This window comes from Eutrigla gurnardus (assembly GCF_963514095.1).
Source record: "Eutrigla gurnardus genome assembly, chromosome: 15".
NCBI classification, from domain to species: domain Eukaryota; kingdom Metazoa; phylum Chordata; class Actinopteri; order Perciformes; family Triglidae; genus Eutrigla; species Eutrigla gurnardus.
In genome coordinates, this window is record NC_139938.1 from 22263756 (window position 1) to 22291247 (window position 27492).

Below are 27492 nucleotides of genomic sequence, written 5' to 3' on the forward strand. Positions count from 1 at the left end.
TATATAAATATATATATATACACACACACAAGGGCGGAGAAAGATGGTGAAACTGGGGAGTAATCTTCAAGACAAAGGGGCCAAACCTGTGAGCGTGGAGGACGGCTTTCAGAATGTTCCCCTCATCACTCCACTGGACGTCGGCAGCCTCCAGAGCCAAGCACCTGACAAGGTGAGAGACTGCAGCCCGCTGTGTGTGTGCCTGAGAGAGAGAGAGTTTCCCTGCTTGTTTGTGCATCTGCATATCTGTTTATATGAAGTCCATGCTGTTGACCCCCCCCCCCCCCCACACACACACACACATAGACACCCACGCTCAGGCCCCCTTTCATTCATTCACAAATTCATTCATCTCAGCTGTCACCCAGCTGCGTCCTTTGTTTTCCAGCCGAGATTAGGAGACGGATTGGGTGCCAGACAGACTGTCATTTATCATCTCGACATCCCATAGTAACTGCACCGCGGCTCGTTAATCCAGTTACCATGGTGGCGGCGCAACATGGAGAGCCCGACGGGTGTTTCTATGGAGTTGTGACAGAGAGCCGCACTGATTGCACATTATAAAAACCGATGTAATTAGACAACATGGCAATCCCGAATGGAAGCCTTTTTTCCTCCGTTTCTTTCTTTTCATGCACCGACTGCGTGTTTGGCTTGTTGTCAGTTACAGTTACAGTTGTGATGATTTCATTTTGCAGCTCTATGAATCCATATTTCAACCCCGAGCTTGTGATCAATTACTCATTGTGGAGCTCCTGGATGAAATTACTAATTACTAATTTATTATTGAATCGTTGCACCAGTCGGTTAGCTCACCTTATGAGGGATTAATGACACACAACATTATTAAAAGTAAAATCCCATCCTACCAGCAGGCACAAACTAAACCATCACAGCAGTGCTGACATGATTATTGATTAGCCCTTTTCAATATTGCAGCTCCTGAAATGTGAGGATTTGCTGCTCCTTGATTGAAAACAGGTTGACATGGCTAGCTTGTCTCTCTCCAAAAGTAAGAGAATCCACCTCTGAAACTCCCTAATTAAAAACACATTCATCTTATCCCGGGCCAAGAAACAGTCTGGTGTCCAACTGTGTTTTTACACTTTGTTTTTTTGTAGATTAATTAGTTAATAAGTTAGCTTTAGAGGTGTTGGTAGTGGATGTTATTATTGTTGGATGGAGACAGGCTAGCTACCTCCAGTCTTTATGCTAAGCTAAGCTAACTTACAGACATGAGTAGTATCTTTGAGTTTTGGGCTGTTGCTCATACAAAACAAGTTGATAAAGATGCCATTTCCGGCTCTGGCAATTTGAATTTGAATATCAATACAGTTGCAGCCTTACGTCAGATAACTGATGACTCCTCATAACAAACGAGGGAGAAAAAGAAAAGCTTCCTCACCTCAGATAAAATACTTTGGAGAGATTTCTGGGAAAAAGAATGTGTTGCACCTTTAGCAAATTTAAGAGGGCGTAAGCCTTTTATAGCATTGTGTGCACGGTCCAAGAACTAACCAAGTTACCTGCTGCCTATCTTTGAAAAGCATGACATTTGATCTATTTGGGGATAAATATATTGTCGTTTTATTGTAGAGTTTTCTCAGAAATAATCCCCAAAATGGACGTCTATTCATGCGAGACGGAAACAGCCTGAACCCTCAGCGAGCTTTCTGCTGAGGGAGGCACTATCTCTTTAGATTTTAGATTTCTGTTAACTCACTTTTCATTCACTGCACAAACGCACACGTGTGTGTGTGTGTGTGTGTGTGTGTGTGTGTGTGTGTGTGTGTGTGTGAGTCCAATGCAGGCATGTGTGCCCATGAGAGACAAGTCATTTCTGTCAGCACTTCATAACATGACATCCGTAGAGCTGTCAGGCATTTTACACTGATTAAATCAGTCCCACTCGACTCAAGAACACTGCCAGGTTCTGTAGGCAAAGCTACACACACACACACACACACACACACACACACACACACACACACCATGTCACTATGTGTGACTGCTGGAGTATATTGGACTGATTCCCTGATCAGGTAGAGACAGAGAGAGAAAGCCGGGTGGATTTGAGCTCCTGAGATCCAGGCGAGTTGTTGTCGTTGACATTTGAAAGGAAAGGAGGTCAGAGTGGAAGGCTTGCTGTTTTGTTGATCAGTGAATCTTTACATGCCTCCAGAGACGCAGGCACAAATTGTATGCAGTTCGCTCGCTAACAGAACTGAGAAATTGTCAGTTCCGCTGCTGCTGGTTCAAGTTATGCACACTTGCAGACATTAAGAAAACATGTTTTCTTTAAAAATCATTATGCAAATGAAGATGGACCCTGTTGTTTTTACATGGGATTGCGTTGGAGTTGTAAAGGTCAACTTGCTCTTTGAATTTGTCTCCGGTTGTAAGAAGAAGCGTTTGTCTTCCTGACTAGCGACGCATGAATGCAACCGAAGCCAAGAGAAGCAATAATGAAATCTGTAATTAGACATCAGCACATGTGAGGTGTTGCTGATGGCTCACACAGCTCATTAAGTGGCAAGTCTGCAGCCTGCTGTATGTGATCACACTCTTCTGTGTGATACCATGTAGAAGGATTTTTGCTGTCATTCTGAGGCCAGTTTTCAGGTTTGATATTGTATTGTGACATAAATATCATAATATTTAAATGTGATATGGCAAACAAGGATTTGACCCCTCCCCCCAAAAAACACAAAAAAAACCAACAGATTATTATATATCAGCAGATATTCATTTTCTTTACACATTTTACAGATATTAATATACTTATCTCATCTCTGGTGGACAAAATATATAATTTCTGTACTTAAATTTGGCAAAAATAAAAGGCATTATGATATATCTGCAATGAGCTAAAATCTGCAAATAAATGTGGTCTGGACCATTTGTTGGTTTGTCTCTAATGTACACGTCCAGTAGATATGGAGCAGCATTATCGTTTCTGGCCACCTGACCAATGTCAGTCTAATATTAATTAGCTCTGTTTTGGTCTCCTCCACCAACTCCTGAGGGACGTATCCGACTCTTAAGCTCATAAATGTTCCACTCTGTTGGCGTACATTGCTGTTTTTAATGTAATATTGATTATAGATTAAAGGACAATACCAGTTTTGTTAGGAAGCCAAACCCTTTATGTTTCATCTCTAGACCTAAATATGCTACAGATATAATATCTTGGAGAAAATCTCTTTAATCCAACTGAATTTAAGGTTGTTTTTCCCCCCCGTCCCCCTTCCAGAAAGAGTTTATAGTTAATCAGCTTTTATCAGCCTTTCAGAATCTGCTCTGTGACCAGTTTTCGCTCTCTCCGTCCTGTAAAGCTAAAGCGAGATTTATCGGGTCATGTGACCTGACTAGTACCCCAGATCAGCAACGCGGCTCTGAGCAGCTTTACCAATACGACCCCAGCTGTTTTGACCCTGATCCTGGCTGATGACGGCGTGACCTCCCCGGCTGCGGGGCTTGCTGGGGGATATTTGCAGGGCGGGGGTGCAGTCGCAGCAAAGTTCACACACACGACAATGCTGGTCTGGCCTGCAGAGGCCGAGGCATTAGAGAGGCATTAGATTTGATTCCATCTGGGCAGGGATGCGTCGCAGCCACCGCTGGGTCACCAATATCTTGATTGGATTGCTGGTTTGAATAAAATAAATAAATAAAACAGAAAACAACAACAACTGGAGGAGACAAACAGATCGGTTCTTTCCGTGCGGTGCCTCTGTGAGAACAAAGCTCAGGTACAAAGCCCTGCTTCAAAGGATATGACAGACTTATAATTATACTCCTTTCCTGTCCAACCTGAACTCACACTCCCTCATCCTTTTTCCGGTTCCCCTCCTCGGAGCTTTTAAGTTTCATTCATTGTTTACGTCTGTGTGTTCTTCGCCTCATGAATTCGGGAGGACTTCCTGGGAGGAGGATTTCTCAGTCAGCAACGTTAAATCAGTCACAGACTGATGGCTGATTCCCGTGACGATGCGAGGCCTCGTCACCGGATTCCAAGTTCAATTCGGACAAATGATCCAAAATAATACATAGGCCCTAAATGTATCAGGCTCTGGGAGTCGCCGTGACTCCCGAAGGCAACCAAATGTATTATGGTAATGACTCAATGGCATGTTGTTGGCATGAAAGGTTTTTGCTTCCCGTGATTCATTTTACATGTTGAATTTAACTATTAAATCTACAGTATTTAATAGTTAAATTTGGAGGATGAAACCCCAGTTTTGCAGATGAATTAGGGCTATATCTATCTATCTATATCTAAAGAAAAATAGAAAATATGCATCAACATATCCCAGAGGTCTGCCAGTTTGCATATTTAATTCATACTCTGGTACAGCGTCTCGTATGCTGTGTGATCCATCAGTGCTGCCTGTTGGTTGGATAACCAGAGGTTTTCAGTGCTGCTCCTCAGGACTCTGTGCTCTGCTGGTTTTTATTCTAGCCGTGTAGATAGAGATCGATTTACACCCCCGACGCCAGACGAATGCAAATGACTGCTTGTTCATACCTGGGAGGAGAGAGAGCCACTAGTGCTCGCCCTTGGAGACCGGCAGTGGGTTTCAGGAGTGAACCCAGTGATGTTAATAAAGCGTTTCATGCCCAAGCTTCTATGATAAACTTTTATTTTACCAACAGGATAAAGGACTATCTGTATGTGAAGCACGTTGCCTGTAGAGAACCATCACCCGTCGCTGCTGTTCTCTGCTCCACTGAGCCTTTTAACGTCTTTCAGCTAATTGTTTTGGTTTTAGTGTCGTTTTCAGCAGCTGCTGTCAGCAAAAAAACTCTAAAAACGTACTGTACTTGTACTTTGAGTTGGTGGAGACCAAAAACAGAGCCAAAGGGAATATTACGATTTTTGGACTGAATGAAGAGTATTGTTCCTCTGCTGATATTCAACCGATACATTTCATACGTCAACTTAAAGATGATAATGTCACACTTGTGTTTACAGCTGGTTTATGCTGTCCCCAATGTACAGAGACAACACAAAAACAGTTATTTGTATTGATTTTATTGTATTTTTTACAGTTCTAACGAGATCCATGAACAGGAGTAGTAAAATATATCTTTTTAGAATCACTTTTCATTCCTGTTTTTTGTCTGCATGAGTCAACCAAAATCTCTAAAAGGAGGCGTCGATTAAATATGTCACTTTTGATTTCATTCACCGTTTTTTTTTTATTCACAAGGAAAAACTCAAATCAAACAACGTCGAGAAAAAAATGTCTGCAGCTGCTTTCCAAAACCAAAGACAAACTCGTCTGCAACTCAGTCTTTGGGGGGATGAGAACCGCAATCATATAACAGGTCTGAGGAATAACATTCTGGGGGAAGACGGAGAGAAAAGAATGTTATGACAGCTCTTCCACAGAGAATATTATATCTAAAAAAACTGCTTTAAAACAGAAGGATGGAGAGAGAGACTGAGTTCAAGCTCAAATATCCTCTTCTTCATGTATCATTCATTCTCTCGTTCATTCACTCAAATATAAAGAATGAAAACGTAAAACGTCCTTAAGGGCTTATTTAAAGAACACATACCATCCTGTGTGGCAGCAGTGTTACCCAATTAATGAAGATCTATCCCATAGTTGAGAGTCAAAATGTGTCAATCTGCTGGGACTAGAGGAAAAGTCATTGGGATTTTAGTTCTTGGAGGATTTTTTTTTCTGGGAATGAAGAACATTTCATTAATTTCATGGCGATCCACCAAACACTCTTCATCCGACTGATCAACAGCGCTATTCCTAAAGCCACCGGCTCCAATTCCCAAGAGAAATCACAAATGAAAAATTAGTCAGCAAGATGTTATCACATTTCCATTAATCCTACCGGGACTGTTTGTGGCTGCAAGTTTTCTACATCAAGCTTTGTTAAACAACAGCGAGTTGCTCATAAATGAATGGTTTCCAGGCCTCGTCTAATCCACCAAACGGTGGCACTTTGCTTCGTAGATTAGCTGCTGCCGATAGCTAAAGGTCTGTGTAAATGAGGCAATGTTAATTGATAGCCACGTCATTAGGGAAACGTGAAATAAAGGAGTGAGCGGTACAGGAGGGGAAGAGAACCTGTTATTGCAAAATGAGTCAGTGAAAGAGAAAATTGAGATATTAGTTAGGACTGTGACGTCTGGTGTTGCTGCACTGAAGGCCACAAAGCTCCGGAGCCCCAGGGGTCCAATGAAATGCAATGTATTCAGTGCACCTACTGCGGCCTTCAACTCTTAGATAAGGGCTTTCTGGAGCCAGTTTGTGAGCACAGCAGTTTCTGGCTTCGCCTCAAAGTGAAGCAGAGCCGCTCAGAAGCAGCACAATTAGCCACAAGGACACAGAGACATTGTTCCGTTCCTCATCCTCCACCTCGCCTTTGCCTTGTCATTTGTACGCCATGCCCCCCCGTCCTCTTGTGCACATTCATATACAGTGGATGCACAAAACAGTAGGGCCACTTCCTCGTTTCAGTCAGTGAAGAGGTGAAACCCGGTAAAAGCACTAAAGAGATCATGCTGAAGCTGAGAAGATACATTAATAAAGTGTTTTAGGATTAAGAAATAGGGTACAAGTCAATGTTAATCCAATAATCCTATTTCATCAATTCTGTTCTGCTGTGTAATATGCCAGCTAAACGTTCATCACTCTGCTTTGTGCTAATCAGGACGAGTGGCCAGAATGTATGCCTGGTTTTAGATTTGCACATTTTTGAATAAAAGGCTGATCTATTGCATCAGAATTAGGAAAAGCATATGTGAGGAAAGGGTTGGGGGGGTTTCAAAGCAAAATCTTACTACGGATGACTTTAATTTAGTTTGGCAGTCCCTGTGGCCAACGAGGTAGTGTTTCCAAGCAGTCCCTCTAGAAAAGCTGTCATTTTACTAAAGCAGGGACTCCCTCAGTCCTGGTTCTCGTTCTTCAGGGACAAACTTTAACAATAGGTTTCATACAGACATCAGTTTGTAATTGAGACTGTGTCATAACCTCCTTAAAGTTATTCATAGTAAAATAATCAGGTATGACTATATGGTTGCATGCGTATCCATCTGGTGTCTTTGACTGACGGCCAAGTAGCAGAATTAAAGAATTATTCTGGTTCATCCAAACCCTGGCCTCATGCTTGTAGTTCCGACCTCTATCAAATGAATTAAGAGCAGAGAATTAAGAGGAGAGAAGAGAAGTAAGGTGAATTATAACTCGCTGTTGTAATCACTCATGTTGGAAAAGGGCAAACGAACGGTGATCTACCGCCTTAAACTCCAACGTTTTTTTAAACCATCCATCCACCCGTCTACCCACCACTTCGTCCTTTGCTGCTGAAGGCAAGGAGTCGTAACTCCTACGGTCACGAGGGAGCTTCATCATGCGAAACCTCCGATGCTTTCTCAAAATAAGACAGAATCATCGTTTAATTGGGGGACTGGAGTTGACCCTTGCTGGAATTAATGGGGGAAAAAATCCATTAAGAGTTTCAGAGTTTCTCTCCGTCTCTTCATCCCTCCCAACCGGTTTGCTTGAGGAGCGTTAGACTGACAGTACTGGGGCAGGACTCTACTACAGCAACTCTTATTTTGCTCCATTTAGCTGCCGGCACGAAGCACATAGTTTTCCCCGTGGGCTGGGGAGCTTGAATACCGGCCACCAGACCTCATTAACATACAGTAGAACTGTAACAGATGCCTGGCTGCTCCAGTGTTTCCTGGAAGGTGGTTGAAAGCCGTGTTGGTCTGATTTATGTTGTCAAGCCAAAGTTTGATCGGACGCCAAATTTAAAGCCGGGTCCATTCACTGCTGTTATAGTGTATTAACAGCGGTGCTATTCTATGTTATCTGTTCATCCTTGTTTTTTCAAGTCTATCTGTCTAATAGCAGCCTATGCTTTCATCTCTTCTCTTCTCTTTTCATCTTTACACTCATCTCAACCTCTCTTTTTCAAATGACCTTTAAATGGCTTTCTGCTGTATTCGAATACAGTGTGGAAAAGACCTCCTGATGTACTTTCTTTTGTTCCTGTATGTCCATCCAGTGTTTATAGGAAACAGCAAACATATTGTATTCCATATCTAAACAACTCACTATAGAATATCTGTAAATATTAAAAATGATTAAAGAAGTCTTTATGGCCAAGATGATGCTTTATGACTGTCAAATATCTGAGAAGACATGCAGACTTTGCCTTTTAAATCCTATGCCAGCCCTACGTCTATCAAACGGAACCAACAACATGCATTCGCTTACCATGTCAACAACGTATTGTACATTTTCAGAGTAGCATTTAAAAAAAACAAAAACATAAACACACAATGAACTTGAATGGCACTCGTAAGAATAAATAAAAAGTACCCGTTTAAGAAAAAGTGCACAGACTGAGTTTTGAGCAGCCCCGTTTTAGTGGAGATTAAAGCTTAAAGCTGACTCAGCTTTAAGTTGATTCCATGGTGGTCAAGGTGTGTAGTGTGTAGTGTGTAGTGTGTAGAGTGTAGTGTGTAGTGTGTAGTGCAGGGGACACAGTCTGAGCGACAGGGTCTGTTGCTTCATATTTCATGCTGTCATCTCCCTAAAATCTGATGGACACTATTGTTCTCTCTAACTGTCTAAAAGGGGAACAATCGATTTGATTGGCTCAATGTAATGAAGTTATTGCCATATTAACTGGATTAGAGAAACAGATTATTGTCAGAGCATGGGTCGCCAATTGGTGATGCCCAACATGCATAATCTGATTCGTTTAGATTGTGTCTCTATTTTAAGTGTGTGTTACATTAAGACCTTTGTGGTGACCTTTTTTTTTTTTTTTTTAAGGGTGACTTTACCATTCCCTCCTACAATAACATCCATACACCCTTAATTGCATGCAGCCCCAGCGAGTATTGGACTGCTCTAACGGTTCATCTCCCTCCTCCAGGTGGTGGTGAAAACTCGCACCGAGTATCAGACAGAGAAGAAGAGGCTGAAGGTTCCCAAGGTGGAGGAGTTCACCATCAGCTTTACTGACGGGGTGTCTGAGAGACTCAAGGTAAGGATTCACTGATAATAATTTAAATACAGTTTCTTTGTCCTTGAACGTCTACCTACTTGGTCTGTGGCTCCAGAATATCGTGAGCCTCCAAGTAAGATGTTTCCTCCTGGGTTGAAGTAATATTTGGCTCCATTTAGAAACAGGATATTTATTCATCTGACATGGCTTCCCAAAACCAAATCCTTCTAACCAGTTAGAACTTCCTGTTCATGAAGAAATACACCTTCCTGACAGTTTGCTGTGTAAATACTAATGTAGAGATACAAGCCGGACAAACAAGTTGAAGACTTTGTTTACATATTAAGTCTAGTCAAGTAGTCGAGGACTACTTCCACTGCTACTCTTCCCTGGCAAAGAGCAGGGCAGGTGACTTCAGCGCCGTGAGTGAATCACCGAGCGAGCGGTCCAGAAACATCTACATCAACCAGGCGCTGTCTGCTCCATTCTTCCGTCGTTAGGGGAGACCAAAGAGAATTCACGTTGTCATGGCAGCAAAGAAAACCTCCCGCCATGGCAACCCTGACTGAGAGTGAGAACAGAACAAGTGTGCACGCAAGAGGTGTGTGAATTGTCTATGTGTGTGTGTGTGTGTGTGTGTGTGTGTGTATAAAGATAGGTGTTTCAAAGGTCCTTGAAAGCGATCGAGGTGTGAATGAGATCTTAGGCACCGCAAGAGGCTGTGGAAATCTGTTTGGATGAGACATTGTGTTGACATGCGCTCACATACAAACAGCCTATTCTCTCTCTCTCTCTATCTCACACACACACACACACACACACACACACACACACACACACACACACACACACACAGCTAAACGGAAGCCATGTCAGAGCTCGCAGCCAAGGTTAAGTAGAAAACCGGCCTCACCTGGGCCTCTAGAGCGCTCCAAAGTGATGTCGTGAGCTCGCTGTTTTATAGCAGCATCCGTAAACAAGCGTGTCAGGAATCCACCATGTAGAGACAACATCTTCTACATACAGTAATATAGTGTTTGACATATGACATACTGTAGCAGAAAATGTTATCCATATCCCCCGCTCTTATCCTCGCTCAATCCGTCTGATTACAAATACAGGCTGGAGGACATCTGGGTAACACTTTCTATCACGCCCCCGTCTATAATGCATTAAAAAAATACTAAGAATGTGTTATAATCTGCTTATAGCACTGTATAAGTACAGCTTCAAGCACTAGCATAAATATTCATCATAATACGTCATCATTTCACCCGTTTGTCACCTACTGACATAGATTTTGCAAGGATCATAGTATTAAAATTCCCATTGATGTAATATATCATAATCTTTTTTTTAGAAATATTGAATTAAAATGTTGCCCACTAATAACATGGTGGTTATTGTCATAGTGGCTAGCACTTCAAACTACTGTGAGGCGAGAGGAGGGAGGTCAATATATAGGCTAAATACTAAAGGCTACATTAGCGGTTTCTAGCATCCGACCAGTCAGTGGGGAGCTGACTGTGGGTCATGTTTTCACACGAAGGATGAAAACAGAAAACATCTCTGGCTTCTTGTGCATCGATTTATGATCTTGTGTTAAGAGTCCATCATGAGTCTGACAATGTCGTACAGCAGCACAGGAGTGCACTTGTAAACCCATGGATATTCCAGGATACACCTGACAGCTGGAGGCTTGTGGACGTCTTGCTGTCGGGAAAACAATTTAGCACACGGTGTCAGACGTCCACGTTGCCACGCAGCAATGCTGAGCCAACTTGTTAGAAATTGTTGCTCATCCGAGTTGCTCGGAAAACGTTGCAGCAGACTTTGCTGTCATCTCCGGCTTGCCACACTGCATCAGCTTTTGTTCGGCAGAAATTCACTTCGGTCCGTGTGATTTTGTGCGATGTCGGTTGCTTTTGGGGCGCTCCACTGAACGGCTTGCTTTACTTGACTGACAGAGCTGATTCTGCAGGCAGGCACACACGCACACACACACACACACACACACACACACACACACACACACACACACACACACACACACACACACACACGGCGTGCAGTGCAGAGCAAACATTTCTGGATGAAAAGCTTGCACATCTCTTCTCTCTTCAAAGCTTTGCAGATTGTGTTGATGGATGAAGAGCTCAGAGTGTAAAATTCTCTCTAATCTGCCCTCCCTCGCCTCCTCGCTCCTGCTTACCACTCTCCATCCTTTTTCTCCACTCCACTCCCCTTCCCCACTGCTGCTGCTTTCTTTCCTGCCCTCACCTGTTTTTGCTTGCTGCATTCCTTCCCCATTCCTTTTTTACTTAAACTGCTTTATTTTGAAATTCTGTCGGGCTTGTTTAGCACTTTTAATCCACAGTGACACATCAGGCCATGAAAGTGTCAGGTGGATATATTAACAATGCAATATTGCCTAAAGAATAAAGCATCAAGAATATAAAACACAGTTAAAAAAGTAGGGCTTAAGAACAGATATGCAATGATGGATTCTCATAATAGCTCCCTCTTCTCTCATCCATTCCCTCCTCCCTTCATCCCTCTCTATTTCCCAAAGATTCCTCCCTTTAGACCAGGTTCTCCCTCTTCTCTCCCTTGCCGCTTGCCTTTTTACATCCTTCCTCCGTCTCGTTCTCTTTGTGATGACTCCCAGCAGACCTGAGAGAGAGATTATTCTCCTTACTTCTTTTTTTTTCACCAACAAACTGAGAAGGGCACGTTTCCCCCCTCATTAACTATCTGAAATAAAGCCAGACTATAAAATATCTGTGCTATCCTAAAAACAATATTCTTCTTACATTTTTTGGGATCCAATGAGATATCAAGTGTGTTGTGGTATTTGTGGTGTTTTAAATTTTAAATTCAGCTCATGACCTTTGCTGCAAAACATATTTTCTCTTCCGCTCCGGTTTTTGTGAAGCCGTGCTCAACTGCCGACTCTCCGATGAAAAGAAAATCCCACGAAGGGAAGATGAGGAAGAGAGGAAAGGATTAGCCTGGTGCGGCATGGCAGGGATTGAGAGATGCAGGTGTAGAGATTGATGAAAGGGAGATTTAATTTCTGTTGTCCTGCTTGGTTTCTGGCTTGCTTGCTATCCAGAAAACATGGTGTACTTAGCCAGCTCTCTCTCACACACACACACACACACACACACACACACACACACACACACACACACTGACCACGCGGCAGCGCCGTGACTGCCAAGCTGAACACGCCCGATGCCAGCAGAAGTTAGCAGGCCCGTGCAGGTATAGCGACGGGAGAGGCAGCTATCATCCAAGACAATTATCCCATTATTACTTCCACTTTGCCTCCTGATAAAAGCTTTGCTGCAGTCGACCGCCTCCACAGGCGGCCTCCGCGGTTGTTCAGGTTGGAGGTAATTACTGCCGCGGTTCGAAAACCTCGCACTGCCTCCTCGTTCCACGTATCGCTCCTCCTCGCTTTGTATGGATGACTAAAGGTGCGCTCATTATGGGGAGTATTTATAGCTGTCAGTTACGATCCAAACACGCACATTCGAGTAAGCAATGGGAGAGCAATTGTGTTACACTCTGAACCCTGTCCAAGCAGGGAGAAGTGTTGATAAAACCGAGATCATCATGTGCATCCACTCCTGCCGTGCTGTATTTTTATCTCTACATTTACAACTATTTCATTGTATCTGTTTGAGTTGTTTCAACAGATATCCACTCGAATGTTATTGTGTTTCCTGCTGTTTACTCTCAGCTCGTTACACTTGTGATAAAGGCAGGTCACAATGCAGAGCTACGCAAAGAGGAGGTTCTACAATGTTGCCAGAAATATGCAAGCATGCAAGGAATGCAGCGCTGCCATTGAGTCATCATGATTCAGAAACGATCTGATGAGAGAGAGACAGATCTCTCCAGAGCTACTGGCAGGAGACAGGGGAGCGACACCCTTATCACGCCAATGAACACCCCTCCACCCTAAAAAATAAAGGCAGGTCGGCCATCCAAGTCACATGACCTGGATGTGTACACTGGGCAGGTTCTCAGTGGTTACACAATAAAAAGCAACACATAATGAAATCAGCCTGTTATGAAAAATAAACATGCTAGCTGCTAGTGCATATGTATATAAGTGAATATCTAGGTAATATAGTAACATTACAAGTATTGAAATGAATTACTATTGATACCAGGAATCATATGACTTTTTAAAGGAGGAATATGTTACTTGCTCAAGTGTAATGTTTACCAGCTTGTTACCATTTGCTTATTAGTAGTAAAAATAAAGTCAGCTGATAAACCAATAAACTGGACATTGGTAATTTGACCTGATATAGTTAAGTTACAAAGTGAGGATGAAGATCTGTACACTACTTAATATTTATTCAATAGTTATATTTCATATTTAAGGGCATTATGTTCCATCTCACTTAGACGCAAACATATAGTGTTAGTACATAAATATGAGAAAGAAATCATCAACGAGGCCCACAACAACCTTATGGAAGTCTATAAAAGGTATATTCACTACTGTTCACCTCTTTCCTTCCATAATAGGAGATGTATGAGGTGACAGAAAACATAAGGCCTATATGCCTCACAGCTATCAATTTATAGTTGGAGCACACGTTGGAGATAATTTTTAACAGGCCCTGAGCTGACTTGAATGTAGTCATCATCTTAAATTATTATTATCAGCACCTCAGCAGTTGCGGTTGAAGCCCCAAAGGCAGCTTGTAAATAACCGGTAACAGAGGTGAGGGTTTTTAACTTGGCATCCACACTGGCTACTTATCATTGTTTGGCTAATCATTATCGCATTCCTTCTCCCTCCATCGTGTTTTCACCCCTCCAACTGTCCAGCCTACACTTTACTTTCCCATCCCTTCACCGTCCTCCTCTTTTTTTCCTCGTCATTGTGTCATAACAAGCCAACGATCAGTGGCAGCACGCTCCCGCTCTCTCATCAAATCCAGCTCCGGGAAGCATTTTTACAACATTTCTAACACGTCCGTGCCAGCTCCTATTGGCAGATATTCACAGACGTCTTATTGTTCAGAGTTGGCTTCTGATGAAATAATCTAGCCAGATGTGGTCCCCGGATGTGTACACACTTTGAGTCGCTGACTGTCATTGTTGAATTATGAATCGGTTTCGGGGCTGTGAAGCTCCGTTTAGAGCCTCGGCTGGCTATGATGCTTGCATTGCCGTTACGTCGGTTATCGGTGTAAAACAGACAGGAAGTCGATGCTTATATAAGACGTATGTGTGTCTTAACGCTCAGCTGGACCCCAAACAGAGTCCTGGTGAGGTCAGCCTGCAGAGTCAAGTCTGAGTCATTTGTCCCTGCAAAGAGTGTGTCAGTGGACAGACACTTAGACAGGCCGGACGGACAGACAAGACGCCGGACGGACAGACAAGACGCACTCTTCAGGCCAGATAGGAAGGCAGAGGGACAGATAAGCACAGAGACAGACGTGTGAGTGATATTTGGGAAGATTTAGAAGTCCAGATGGCTTCCGTTCTGCTCCACTTCTTGTTTCAGATCCCATATAAGCAGCACCTCAATGGACCGCACACTTCAATCACTGTCTATCGATATCAGCAGATGGGAATACACATCATCTCCATCAACCGTTCAATACGGATATGTCTGCATATTCTATTTTAACCTCAAAGGTCTGAGAGAGAATCTAATTTGCGATTGCAGAAAACGAATCCTAAATCCGTCTAGGATTGACCATCCTGTCCTGTTTTTATGCAAGGACGCGGCGGGGACCGAGTCCAAACTCGATTGTAGGACTTAATAAATCAGTTGCCAGGGGGTTGCCAAGGCTAAAAAGAATTTGTGAGTCTGATCGATGGCCAACGACTCCACGCAGTCGGTACTAAATCTCTTGGCACACATTCATATACGGGGCTGATTTGTTTGCTGTGTCAGTCAGCTCAGGAAAGGAATGGAAAAGTCTGGGTTTTTAAATACCTCTGTTTTCCAATATCACGGACGCCATCTCATCCAATACTGTTTTACTCCATTCTTGATTTGAGCCGGATTTCAAAGAAGGAACTCCCGCCGCTAGGCAGAGCATGCTCGACTCGGCCAGTCGATGGAGACGTGAGACCGAGGAAAAGTCAGGCTTTGAGGTTTCCATCCGGGGGAATGATAACGTGAAGCGAGCGTTGTGCTCCCATGTTCTCAGCCAGAGTCCTTCACTTTGCTGCTGTCGTTCTGACAAGCTGAGCCATGGGAGCAATTAGGAGAGACTGTGGATAACTAGTATGAGCACCGCTCGCCTCCACCTACATATCTACCATATGTTACCAGCTACGCTCAGCTGCTGTTTCATATCAGCATCATCTTTCTCTTCTGATGTCACGTCTATAAATCACATACTGAACAGATTTATTTTTAAGAGTGTTGATTGACATACGTGACTCCTCGCTTTCAATGGAGTGTGAAATGTGTAAAGCATGGCGTCTCTACCATCATGTGTTTTACCCCTAAAGCTTACCTTTTAAAGACGAACCCTCACACTCCCCATGAATCATATCCCTCTTCGAAATCTCTCCATCTCTAAGTACAAGAACCCTTTCTGTCAGTCTCTTCTACTTTTATTTCCAACACTTGTTCTCTGAACCGTGTCCCCTTGTGATTGTACCAGCAGGAGTGTTAGGATCCTGCAGTTCTCATGGCCCGCTTATTGTTGGCTGATTCAATACCTGAACCTCCAAATATATATTAAACACTGTGCAGTAGTGCACCTCTATGCAGTCATTAGGACAAACCACAATCATGGCATTTAATAATGATGTGATATGATGATATTTGTAAATGCTTTAAGGGGTCAAAGACATAGAAATATTTAAAAGAGACAACAGATTTAATAGGACTAAGGAAATGTTGTTATGTTCTTAACTTGAGGTCACTTGGAATTCACAAATAGGATGACTCATCTGTCAACATGACTCTGTTGATCACAGGAACATAAAGAATACCCAGGGGACTGAGAGCTGGGGATACATTAGAGTAATGAACCTAGTCTTATGATGTAAACAACATGTTAGAAGTGTGCTAAGTGACCTGTGTGTGTGTGTGTGTGTGTGTGTGTGTGTGTGTGTGTGTGTGTGTGTGTGTGTGGAGGTTACATCGTCCTTAATGTCCCCTCTCTTCCAACATCTTCATCCAGCAGTGTAGGAGCTGATTAGCCGATCCATTCCAGATGTTTAGTGTCTCCCCAGAGACGTATTACTGATTCATAATTAGTGTTGGAGTGTGTTGTTGTGTGTGTGTGCGCTCATGTGTTCACATTATTGAGGATGCATGTTGGATTCATTGCCATTGTTAGTACCGTCTGCCTCCTCAGTGCACGTGTTTTACAGGTGTGGTTTCAGATCAACGGAGCATCACTGAGGGATGTTTATTCATTCTTTCTTCATGCATTTTGGTCCTATTTCTGTCTCATATCTGTCATTTTTAGCCTCGTCCATCTTTTAGCATGAATAACTGACTAGTCGTTCATTTTGGTTTTTAGTGGACTAAGATCTTTTAGTTGCCTTTTTTTTTTTTTTTACACTTTCTTCATGCTGAATGACTTAATTTCAAGAAACGTATGTGTGTTACATCCAAACACAAGATTTAAAGTGGCTTTCTCAACAAACTAGGACTTCTCCATAATAATAATACCAGAGTGCAGTTTAGTTTGGAGGAGAACTGGTCGGCCATTTTCAGCCCACCTACACCCCATGAGCACATTCTCCTCTAACCATTATGACAGCATGTTCCAACAAGACCTTTTGAAGTTCCGTCTCCATAGAGACCTCCTTTAATTGGTTTGTATTAGCATAATTAGCATCTATCTCCTACTGAACATGCACTCACATTCAATGTGCATGTGAGTGAAAGACTGTTGATGTTACTACAAAAACAGCAGCCATACAAACTCACAATACCACTATCTCTATATACATATATATATATTTATATACACACAGAAAACCTTTCATATTCAGGCCTCTCATTGTACAATAACCCTCATGTTGCCCCTAAATGTTTAATTGTTGTAACGTTTCCGTTAAGCATGTGTGGAGATCTGCCCCGTGCTCTGATTAAAGGCCAACTCACCACGGACAGTCAGCATGTTATCTTTCAGCGTGCAGGATTTAAATCTCCCGTCTCCCAGCGAAGCATCAGAGCAGTTGGATCCCCAGTGATTACATTAGAAACATTTGATCTTAACTATAGGCTAATTGACTAATACAGATGTGATGCTGTGGTTTACGGTGATTAAAAAAAAAACTTTAATCAGCACAAATCAGTTGTTACACGTGTGACGCTTGTCCTTTTTTCGGCAGATTTTAAAATGTGCTCTACTGTGTTTGTGGATGGTGAATCGCCCGTAGAGCTTGAACACACAGTTTGCAGGATGAAGAGACACTTTACTTTTGCAAGTCAGTGCAATTGCCAACCTGGTCTGGCTCAAAAGCAAAATTCAGCAACTCTTACTGCGCTTTTGTGGGAAAAGGGCTGCAGAGGACGTTCAAGAACAAAGTGTTTGTTAGTCGTTCACCTCAGGCTGTGCATAGTCACGGAGGGGGAGAACATCATTTGTTCAAGCGGTGTTGACATGACCAAATCTGTCTTAGTCCTTGCATTCTGCGATCTAAGACGGCTGTCAACAACCCGCACCCTGAGCTTTACCCAACGTTTCCTTTATTGCATCCGTTTGACCTTTAGACTCCATAATAAAATCCTCTCACACGCAAAGAAAAACAGCAAGCGTGCCGCGTCAGTCTCCACTAAATCCATCTTCTATTCACCGTTTCTAGGAAGCGTAGCTTGTTGACCTCACCAGACAAAGGAGGGTGAGGTGCTCTCGTGTGCTGACCTGAGATCAGAGGAATATCTGATGTGTTGTCATGGTTTGAATGAGCCTTCAGAGACGAGACACATCTGGACAGTTTGGACTTTGTTGCCACACTCCTGCAGCCGTGCTCGTCTCGACCGGATAGTGTCCTCAAGAGTCCCAATCCCCCCCACGCGGTCTCCTTGACACCCCCTTGCCCCGTCTCCGATACTCCGCTCTGAGCTCGCCGGCTCCCCAGAGATCCCTGCTTCGAGTTGTCTTTGTTCCACTGACTCATAACAAAGAGAACTTTGCACTGACATGCTTTAGTAACAAAGAGATCTGCAGTCACCTCTGCAGAAAGTACCCTGCAGGAAAATCAATGAAGAAGCTCTCCTGACATTCAGCTCAAGAAATACCATTTTAGGGGGAAAAAAAGGTTTTTCTCTTGAACTGTTGCAGTGTGAGTATTTTTAGGTGTGTGTACTTTACATGTTAGGCTTTATAATGCATTTCAAAGGGAACTACTGTACCTTTGAATCCACTACATTTATGCAACAGCTACGAGTTGCTTTTTTATTCTGTGGTGTAAAATAAGCTTCAGAAATCAAATGCATTGTTCAGAAACAAACCCGTAGATTGGAGATTTGTGTATTATAGTTAGATAGAGTCACATTATATATCAATATTAACGCTTGCCGCTGGGTCAGAAGGTTTAGAATGACTGCTGTCTTGTCCTAAACTGCAGCAGTTAGCTAACGCCCTCATCCATAACTGACACATTTATATTCCATGAACAGCGAGAGAGTCGCTGGGTTTTTGCTCAAGGACACAAAGGGATCAAGCGCGTGACCTTTCAGTTATCCCTTGTAGTTTCCGACCACTTGCAAGAACAGGTATGCTGTCACTCGCTTCATTAATTTGTTTTACAAAACTGCCCGGGAGCAAAATAGGAGAATATTTATTTACATGTTTATGTAGCTAGCTGACTTTTATACGCGATGAACAGTGAAGGCTTAGTGTCTCCATTTGACACATTTCTGTTTTCTAGAGAGGGAATGAATAAATACCTTACTTTTTTATGTGAATGTAAACACAGTTATTTGTATTACGATCTATAAAAAAGGACAAAAAAGGAAAGAACGCTGAATCTTGCAGAAATGCAACGACATAAAACCGAGAAAAGCTGCAAATCTTCACAAGTAAAGATGGAAGCAGAGAATGTTTGCCATTTTTACGTGATGAAAAGGCATTTTACACAGAAGATATATGTGTTGTCACAGTAGGAAAAGCACAGTTCATTGTGTGTCCAAACATATAATATAAAGCTTATTGTGATTTGAATCCGCTGCCATCAAACAGTTAAAGGCTCGTTCCATTTCAACTTGAACTTCAACTCATTCAATTAATATAGTTAGTTTAGAATATCAGATTACCTAAATCACATTATTCATTTAATGATGCACTGATTAATGAATTAATTAAATAAAATTCAGATTTGAAGAAGGAATTTAGTGTGTAAAATATATGGATATTTACAACCGACAGTTCTGATATCACCATTTTCCAATAAACAATGCTATTATGATGGTTCGATGGCGTTCTCCCAAATTGTTCACCGTCAGGAGTCGAAGTGGACTTTTGTGGCTTTTGCTGCGATCTGACCAGTGACCTTTAAGTTTTCTTGTAATCTGTTTAGACGATGCTTTCTCTCCGCACTAGCTCACACTGTCACCGAGTTCATTAATTTCATTAATCACCAAACTTCCCCAAAGGCATCGGAGGTTATTACAGCCAAGATAAAATGTGTTTAATATTAGAAACTTTCTCATTTGATATAAAAAGCTCTTTTCTGAACGCGTGTCAGCACAAGGCTTCCCTGTAGAATATCAGGGAATAATCAATAAAACGCTGCTATGGAGAGGTTGTCAGAGGGTAATAGGAAGATGAATGAAAAAACAGTTGTTTATGCTTCCATCAGTGTATTGATTGAAGCATCAACCGATATCCCATTGTGTCTGCGGCCCACCTGCCTGCCTCCCTGTCTGTCTCGGCCACCTGCTTCCTACGAGAGGCCACGAGCTTCTCCATCTGGATCCCCATCACTCGCTCTCTGCCTCTTTAGTCGCTGCTCTATTGTCTCCGTCATCGCCTCCTTTATTTCTCACTCTGCTCCCTCCGTCACTCTATTATCTGTTTTTATCAGCATCATTTTTCTCTCGCAGCCCCCCCGCTGCCGTCACACACACCATACCCCCCATTCTCTCGCTCAGACTCACACTTGCATATTCTCCCCCTTTTCCTTGAGCGACTGTGAGGAGGTGTCTGCTCTCCCCCATATGGCCTGTCAACTTCCAGCAGTGAGAGTGTGGGTGGTGTGCGTTTCATTCTAACGTGGTTTGGTGTTAAAAAAAAGAAAGGAGAAAAGGAGCGGCATCATATGTTGAGTGACGGTGAAATAGGCGGTGAAGAAGCATATCCATTAAGGAGACCTTATGGTGCGCCGTGCTGTGTTTTTGAGGGAAAACATCAATTATGAAGTCAATCATTTTCTACAATCCAGAGGTAGGCAGCGTTACGCAGCTGCTGTGTGTTATGAAAAATGTGGTTTCACAAACAATCGATGGACCTGCAGTCGGAGATGAGAGGAGCAATCCTGCTGGATCTTTTATATTCCCCTTTTTATTGTTTGTCTTATTCTAAAAGACAAGACCGTCTGCAGCTGCAGGAACAAAGGCCAGAGACAATATGTGCAGGAAAACATGCACTACAATAAAGTTCATTCACAGATAAAAAGTCGACAGTGATTCCATGTTGATTTTAAGCCATAATGCTGTTCACCAGATCCAGCTTCTCATCTGTAAAGATTAGCTACTTGTCATGTCGGTCAATGATTATTGATTGGATTTTGAGTGGAACTCAATCAGGGCGACTCAAGGTTTAAAATGTCTAGAAGTTATAGTTTACATTAATATATATTACCTTTTTATCGGGATAAAAGAGGCAAGATATGAGTCCGAATCATTTTTCTTTATTTTTTGTGAGTGTTTATTCATATTTTTTTGCCCTCATTTTGTATTTGTCGGTTCCAGTTTCATGTGGGCAAAATGCATGTTTTCCATCAGCCCTGAGTGGATCACTGCAGGTGAAACGACTAAAGCCCGGTTGGCCCGGTCGCCTGCCATGCAGTCAATCCAATCCTTACTACTGGAGCCAATTCTTCTTAAGGACAAGTCACAAAATTATCCCAGCATGCTCTGCTTCAAACCTGCATCCAAGAAAAACAAAAGGCCCGTCCGTTATCGGCGCTGCACAGCGACCAGGGCGACGGTGGTGTCGGTGGTGATTGTGGTGTAGGACGCGACGCACTGCAGCGCTAATGACAAACAGCCCCGCCGACTGTGTTCCACAGAAAATAGGCCGATGTTGATGTGGGTGGGAGAGGTGCCACGCTGGGAGACAGCACAGCCTTGTAGTGAGCTAAAAGCATTATTCTGTTCTATTGCATTCTCCGGTGTTTTGTTCTGTTTTATTGTATTAACATGTCGGCCACATCCTCGGCACAGATCAGACGCATGAGAGTTTCATCTCATCGTACAGGAATGTTGCATCACCACACTGGCAGATAAATGCATGCCTCCGCTTCATGCACAGTGGGAGTCTTCAAGCCGCGAGCTGTGTAGCGTTACCCTGACTACCTCCTAAGGTTAACCGCGGAGTTCAGCCAGATTATGAATAATAGAGAAAGGTCAGGATAGATTTTTAATGGATTTATGCACCACGTGGCCGTGGATGAATCAACAGGGATTCTGGAGCGATCGCTCCTCTTACAAAGGGCAGGCTACGTTCTTGCATGAACTATGTTGGACTGCTGCTGCTGTGTTGCATCTGCATAGGAATTGTCAATGAACACAAACTCTCAGAGACCCATTTCCAGGTCTGTATATGCCATCCAACAGTTGGGAACCTAAAGATTCAAATCAAAATCATTCATTAAAATAACTTTTTGAACGAAGACATTATGATGGAACTATATTGTCGTGTCATAAGTTGTTGCAGCAATTTAGGTGTTGTTGCTCCAGAGATTTGGCACTAAATGATATAAACAAGATTTGATCAAAATGATCAAAGATCCCTCCGAAATAAAACAACACTTTAGGAACACTAATGAACATTCTGACTTGTTTTGTTGACATGTATTGAGTCCGTACAGCCAGTGAATGCCCTCGCCTCTAGTTTTTGTTAAAGTGTTTCACAAGGCTGTGTTATTTAGAGGTCAAACTAGCATCTTAAAGACAGTAAACCTGAGTATAAACATAGACTACACACCACTAATCTATTAAATGTGTATGTGCTTAGCCTCATTAAAGAGTGGTCGGGTCATATGTTTTCGCAGGAAGACGTTTAATTCAATCAATAAGGACTATTTCATACGGATGCGATGCAGACAAATAATTCAAATTCATACAGATGTAACTTCCTTCACTTTAATTGCGCATAGAAAACCAAATCTCTTCAGTCATTAGCAACATAAGTCTAAGTTTCATGTTTTAAAGAGTCAAGATTGGGCCTCATGCATAAAACACTGATTGCTCACTGCATGATATGAGGAGCTTAACAGTAATCCCTCTCCTTAATAAGCCATTTCCTGTTCTTCACGATTCAACAAGGGGGGGTCAGGGCTCGTCTAACTGGTTCTACGCCTGTTTCTGCTCCAAAGGGCCGGTCGTCATGACTTTAAATGTGTCCTTTTTCATGTATCACAGACGATGTGGGGGGGATGTAATTTACAGAGTGTCAGCAGCGACCAAGGCTGACAGTCGTGTCCCCCCGTTGACACCAAGCAAACAGTCACTTAGCCTGCGTGTCCCTGTCCACCTCCATAACGCTGATGGAGACTAATGATCACACCCATGCGTAATTGCTCTGACGTGTCCCAGTGACAGATCATATAGAGCGCACTTAATCGGGATCGGCTCTAATGCCAATCTCGGGATGGAAATTAGGAACATCCATCCATCATCGAGGCTCCGTGTTGTTCAACTCGCTCACTGGGATGATTTAGACTTGTTTTAATGGCAACGTTGGATGTTTGGAGCTTGTGGGGGTTAACACACACACACACACACACACACACACACACACACGCACACACACACACACACACACATGCATGCAGCAAAACACATGCCCACGTTGGCATCTGTGACCCACCAGACAACACCATTCTTTAAACACAGCTATCCGTTTGCAATTGATTTGCATAATTCTAATTAAATGCCCGCTCAGAAGCACCCAATCACGGTGTCAAGTAGAAAGTAGGAGGAAATAAATCCTTTTATATGTTAATCTGCTCCACGATGACATTGTCTAGCCTGCCAGGGAAATGAATATTTCACACCTCAAAAACTACACCGAGGCATTCTTATTTGCATCAGTACGCAGCAATAAATGTGTTATTCCCATCATTTTAGATTATCTCTGCTTTTTTATGCCGCTATTAAGCATTTTTCACACTGCAGATGTATTTTGATTTTCTCCTATCAACTGCTGGTAACATTTCACAGTTCCTTGTTGTATTGACTGACCAGGACATTTGAGTTTGTTCCAGTAGTTTTCAAATAAGCTGTTTTCTCAGCAATTGAAAGACTTAATTTGCACACTTGAACACCCGAGAGCTGCTTACGGCCTAAAACGAATCAATGCATTTCATCAAATCGGTTGGCATCTACATATTTACAAGAAAAGGAAAAGCTTTTTTCTTACCTCTGGAGGACAATCAGCACAGGAAGGAAATCCGTTCCATTTTCACACTGGAGATCATCGACACCAACGTCAGTGTGGATCATCATTGAAGGCTTCATCGACTTTAATATGCTGTATTTAATAGTTTGTATAACGCATGACAAATAAAATACCAAATCGATGTGCGATGCAACGGCATTAATGTGTTCACAAGAGAAAGCTCTCACATCAAAAACATTGGTAGATTTTATTAACAATTTGTGAGGAATAAACAATTTAATATAATAAAGTCTTGATATACAGCAAGTATATGCAAAAACATCGAGTTTTATTGGACAAAAGCCAAATGAATGTCATATTATCACTGAGATGCGATACACCCATTAAATATGGCCCAGTCTTTATGGGCCATAAACAGGTCTTTATGGAGATGTAGCTCGTCATAATGAGTCCTTTATATGAAGCTCACATCGCATGACGATATCTCACCATCTGCATAACAGGAGGTGATACTTCCAGGATTACAAAGAGATTTTTTGTAAGCCGAGACAAGTCTGCAGGAGCTTTGCTGCACTTTGATCTTTTTACTTCCAGAGCATTTGTAACTAAATGTGAAGGGAACGTTTTACGCATATTAATTAACCCAGTACCTACTTAAGAAACCCTAATGAGCATTCATATATTCATATTTGCAAAAGGCCTTTTTCCACGGAAGACGTCACTGGCTTGCTACCATGGCTTACTGGGACATTGCTTATGTTATTAGTGACGCCAGTGATCGTCCCACTACGACAAATCTATTGGGGGGAAAAAGGCTCTATTATGCTAAAAGGCAGAGGTCTGGGTAGAGGGTCACAACACCAGTCATCCATCACACATCTCAACGGGAACACCTCGCCTTGAGGAGCCATTCATCTCGGTCAGCAGCATCCTGCTCTACCATTTATACTGACCACACACACACTGACCAGCGTTTGTCCTCCCCTCAGGTGACCATTCTGATCATCCTGGCCCTGGCCTTCCTCGCCTGCATTGTGTTCCTGGTGGTTTATAAAGCCTTCACCTACGACCACGCCTGCCCGGATGGATTCATTTACAAGGTAAGACCCAGAAGTGGCCTGGATTTCATTTTACAGCGTTGCAACACACTGACTCACAGTCCAGGCAGGACAGGCAGGTGGTTAGCAGGGCAGCTGCAACTAATTATTATTTTCATTATCAACACATCTTTTCATCAGATATTTGAAAATGTCTTATCATAATTTCCAACAGCACAGGTTACATCGTCAGATCACAGTTTTGTCCAACCAATAACCAAAAGCTGGGGCAACAGATTTGAGACAATTGGAACAAATGGCGTTTTTGGGTTTATTAATAACTTTCTTTGCCTCTTCTTTATTTTCCATCAATTAAAGCAAAAGTTTGACATTTTGGAGGACTACGTGTATTTGCTTTCTGTCCATTGAATATGAAGTTACAGGCAGGAGCGGATTATCTTCTCTAAGTTCAGCACAAAGACTTGAAACGGGTTGAAAAAGAGGTGAAATCCACCTTCCAACAACTGTAAAGCTCAGTCGTTAGAACGTAGCATCTTGTTTGTGTAATCCATACAAAAAACCAAGAGTAAGAACAACAATGAGCCGTGTTGCGAGGGGCTTAATCGCTATAAACAGATGGTGCACCCATATGCAGCATCTGTAGGCACCATGACAGGAAGGTGTCTGTTTGTAGTCCAGGTATTGACCAATCATGTTCAAGCAGAACCTTGGCCGAATGCGGAACAAGATGTGGAGAGCAAAAGAGGTGGAACGCATTGGCGAAATGCAATCTCGGAGCCCACCGTGTGACGATGATTCAGCTATGAAATGAGCTTATGAACTGGCTTCTTATGAAACACACCAGTCAAACACATTGTCTCTCAACTCCAGTCTTGTTGCTAATCGGACTTTAAACAATGAGCATCGCAAAGCTCGGCCCGGATATCTGCTGGCTACGCCTTAACAATGGAGTATTCCCTTCAGAGCCATACAACCTCTCTGCCTAAGTGTCCCTATGCAAGGCACTAGATCCTCCCCATCACTATCGCCCTCTCTACTTCCTCCCTAATCAAAGAATTAAAGGTGCAGAAAAAAAACAACTCCTGCCCTACTCTTACTCATTTCCGAGGTCATGTTAGAGAAAGGAGCTGACAAGGCTCATCAGACAGGCAATTATCAATCAATAATTGTCATCATTTTGTCATGATCAGTATAATAAAGTGTAATTCGACGCTTATTGTTCCTTGAAACAGAAGCTAAAGACTCCATTGAGACGGCTCTCATATGTCGACTATTAGATGCAAATTACACTTACTGCCAATTTGACAATAATTGACACATTATGATCACTAACCCCCATTTATATGGCCGGGGTCATCACGGAAAACCGCTCCTACGGCCGTTCTTATCCAACAACCGGCCCTCCTGATATATGCAGCATGTGTTGAACCTTTAAAGTGTTTAAGTGTGAGATGCAGACAGCCGATCCTCCTCTCGTATATTTCCACTGCTCTGCACTCGTAACATAAGCTTGTACTTTGTGAGGTCACCTTGGATGTCTGTGTTTCTGGACAAGTCTGCTCTTTAAGGTGGAATAAATCTAGTTTCAGGCTCAGAGTCTCCGCAGGGGGCTCTTTGCAGTGTGCAGAGGTATTTCAGCAGAGTCACATGCTTTCTTCACCAGGTGCAAGAGTGTCAGCATCTTGCACACGCTCACACAATATGGCACATCCACCACAAACTGCACTCCAGCATTAATACTTAAATTAGACTAATTAATTACAAGTGCAGCACAGCATTAAGGCTTGTGAGTCCTCACACAGATATTTCTCTTCCCATTTCCCTCTAATCAAAACAGGAATGTGTGAAATTACATCTTTTTTTGGTTCATTTGGTCATCATTATTTATTATTGTTTTATTTCTCTGCTACTGATTTTTATTTCTCTGCCCGTTCTACCATGCAGTTTATTTTCTAGGGGGAAATAAATGAAAATACTTAAAAAAATTAAATAAGCACACCACTATGTCTATGAAGCTTCAGTTTATGTATGTGTCTTAGACATGCCATTATTATTACAATTTGAACATTACTGAGTAATGTCTGCATTATTATATTGTATTTTCATGATGTATAATTAGATAAATATGTGATTATGCTGAGTGCAAACATGTCTGTCATTAAAACGTTAGCTATTTTCTCCAATTGCAGCCCAGTGATGTGGTTCAGTGGATTGTGTTTTGCCCTGATATCATCTCAGCCTGATAACAAACAGTCAACGCAACACATTTTAAACAATGAATTAATTGTTCTGTTTCTCCGTCGCAGCACAAGCGGTGCATCCCAGCCTCCCTGGAGGCCTACTACGCTGCCCAGGACGCCAACTCCAGGGGCCGTTTCTACACAGTGATCAGCCACTACAGCATGGCCAAGCAGACCACCTCGCACTCCGTCTCCCCCTGGCTGCCTGGAGGGGCGGCGGGGCAGCAGCACGACCCCAAACCCCCGAACGCAGAGGGCCACTGAGTTAGCCGAGCGCTCCGAAAAGGGTGTAAACACATGCAGACATGAAGAAACACAGACAGGCAGATATAGACACACACAGACATGTAGGTGAATATTTAAAGATATAGACAAAAGAGACGCACAGGTACATAAACAGTATAACGTCAGAGTGAAAACATGCATGCAGACATAAAAAAAACACACACACAAGCACATGCTAGTGTTCTGATTTACCTTGACTGCCCATTAATGTGCTCACTCTCCTATCAAGGAGCATTTCCCATTAAAACTCCATCCTCTGGATTATCATTATCGCCTGCTGACACACACACACACACACACACACACACACACACACACACACACAGCCTGCTCTCTCCT

General features: G+C 42.6%; 1 protein-coding gene across 1 annotated transcript; it reads left to right on the forward strand.

Annotated features, from left to right (window-relative positions):
- On the forward strand, positions 1 to 27492 carry nsg2 (neuronal vesicle trafficking associated 2). The gene is made up of 4 exons (XM_084028580.1): positions 1 to 172; positions 8920 to 9030; positions 24560 to 24670; positions 26935 to 27492. The coding sequence occupies exons 1-4, from the start codon at positions 44 to 46 to the stop codon at positions 27130 to 27132; spliced, it is 549 nt and encodes a 182-aa protein (XP_083884706.1). The 5' UTR covers positions 1 to 43; the 3' UTR covers positions 27133 to 27492.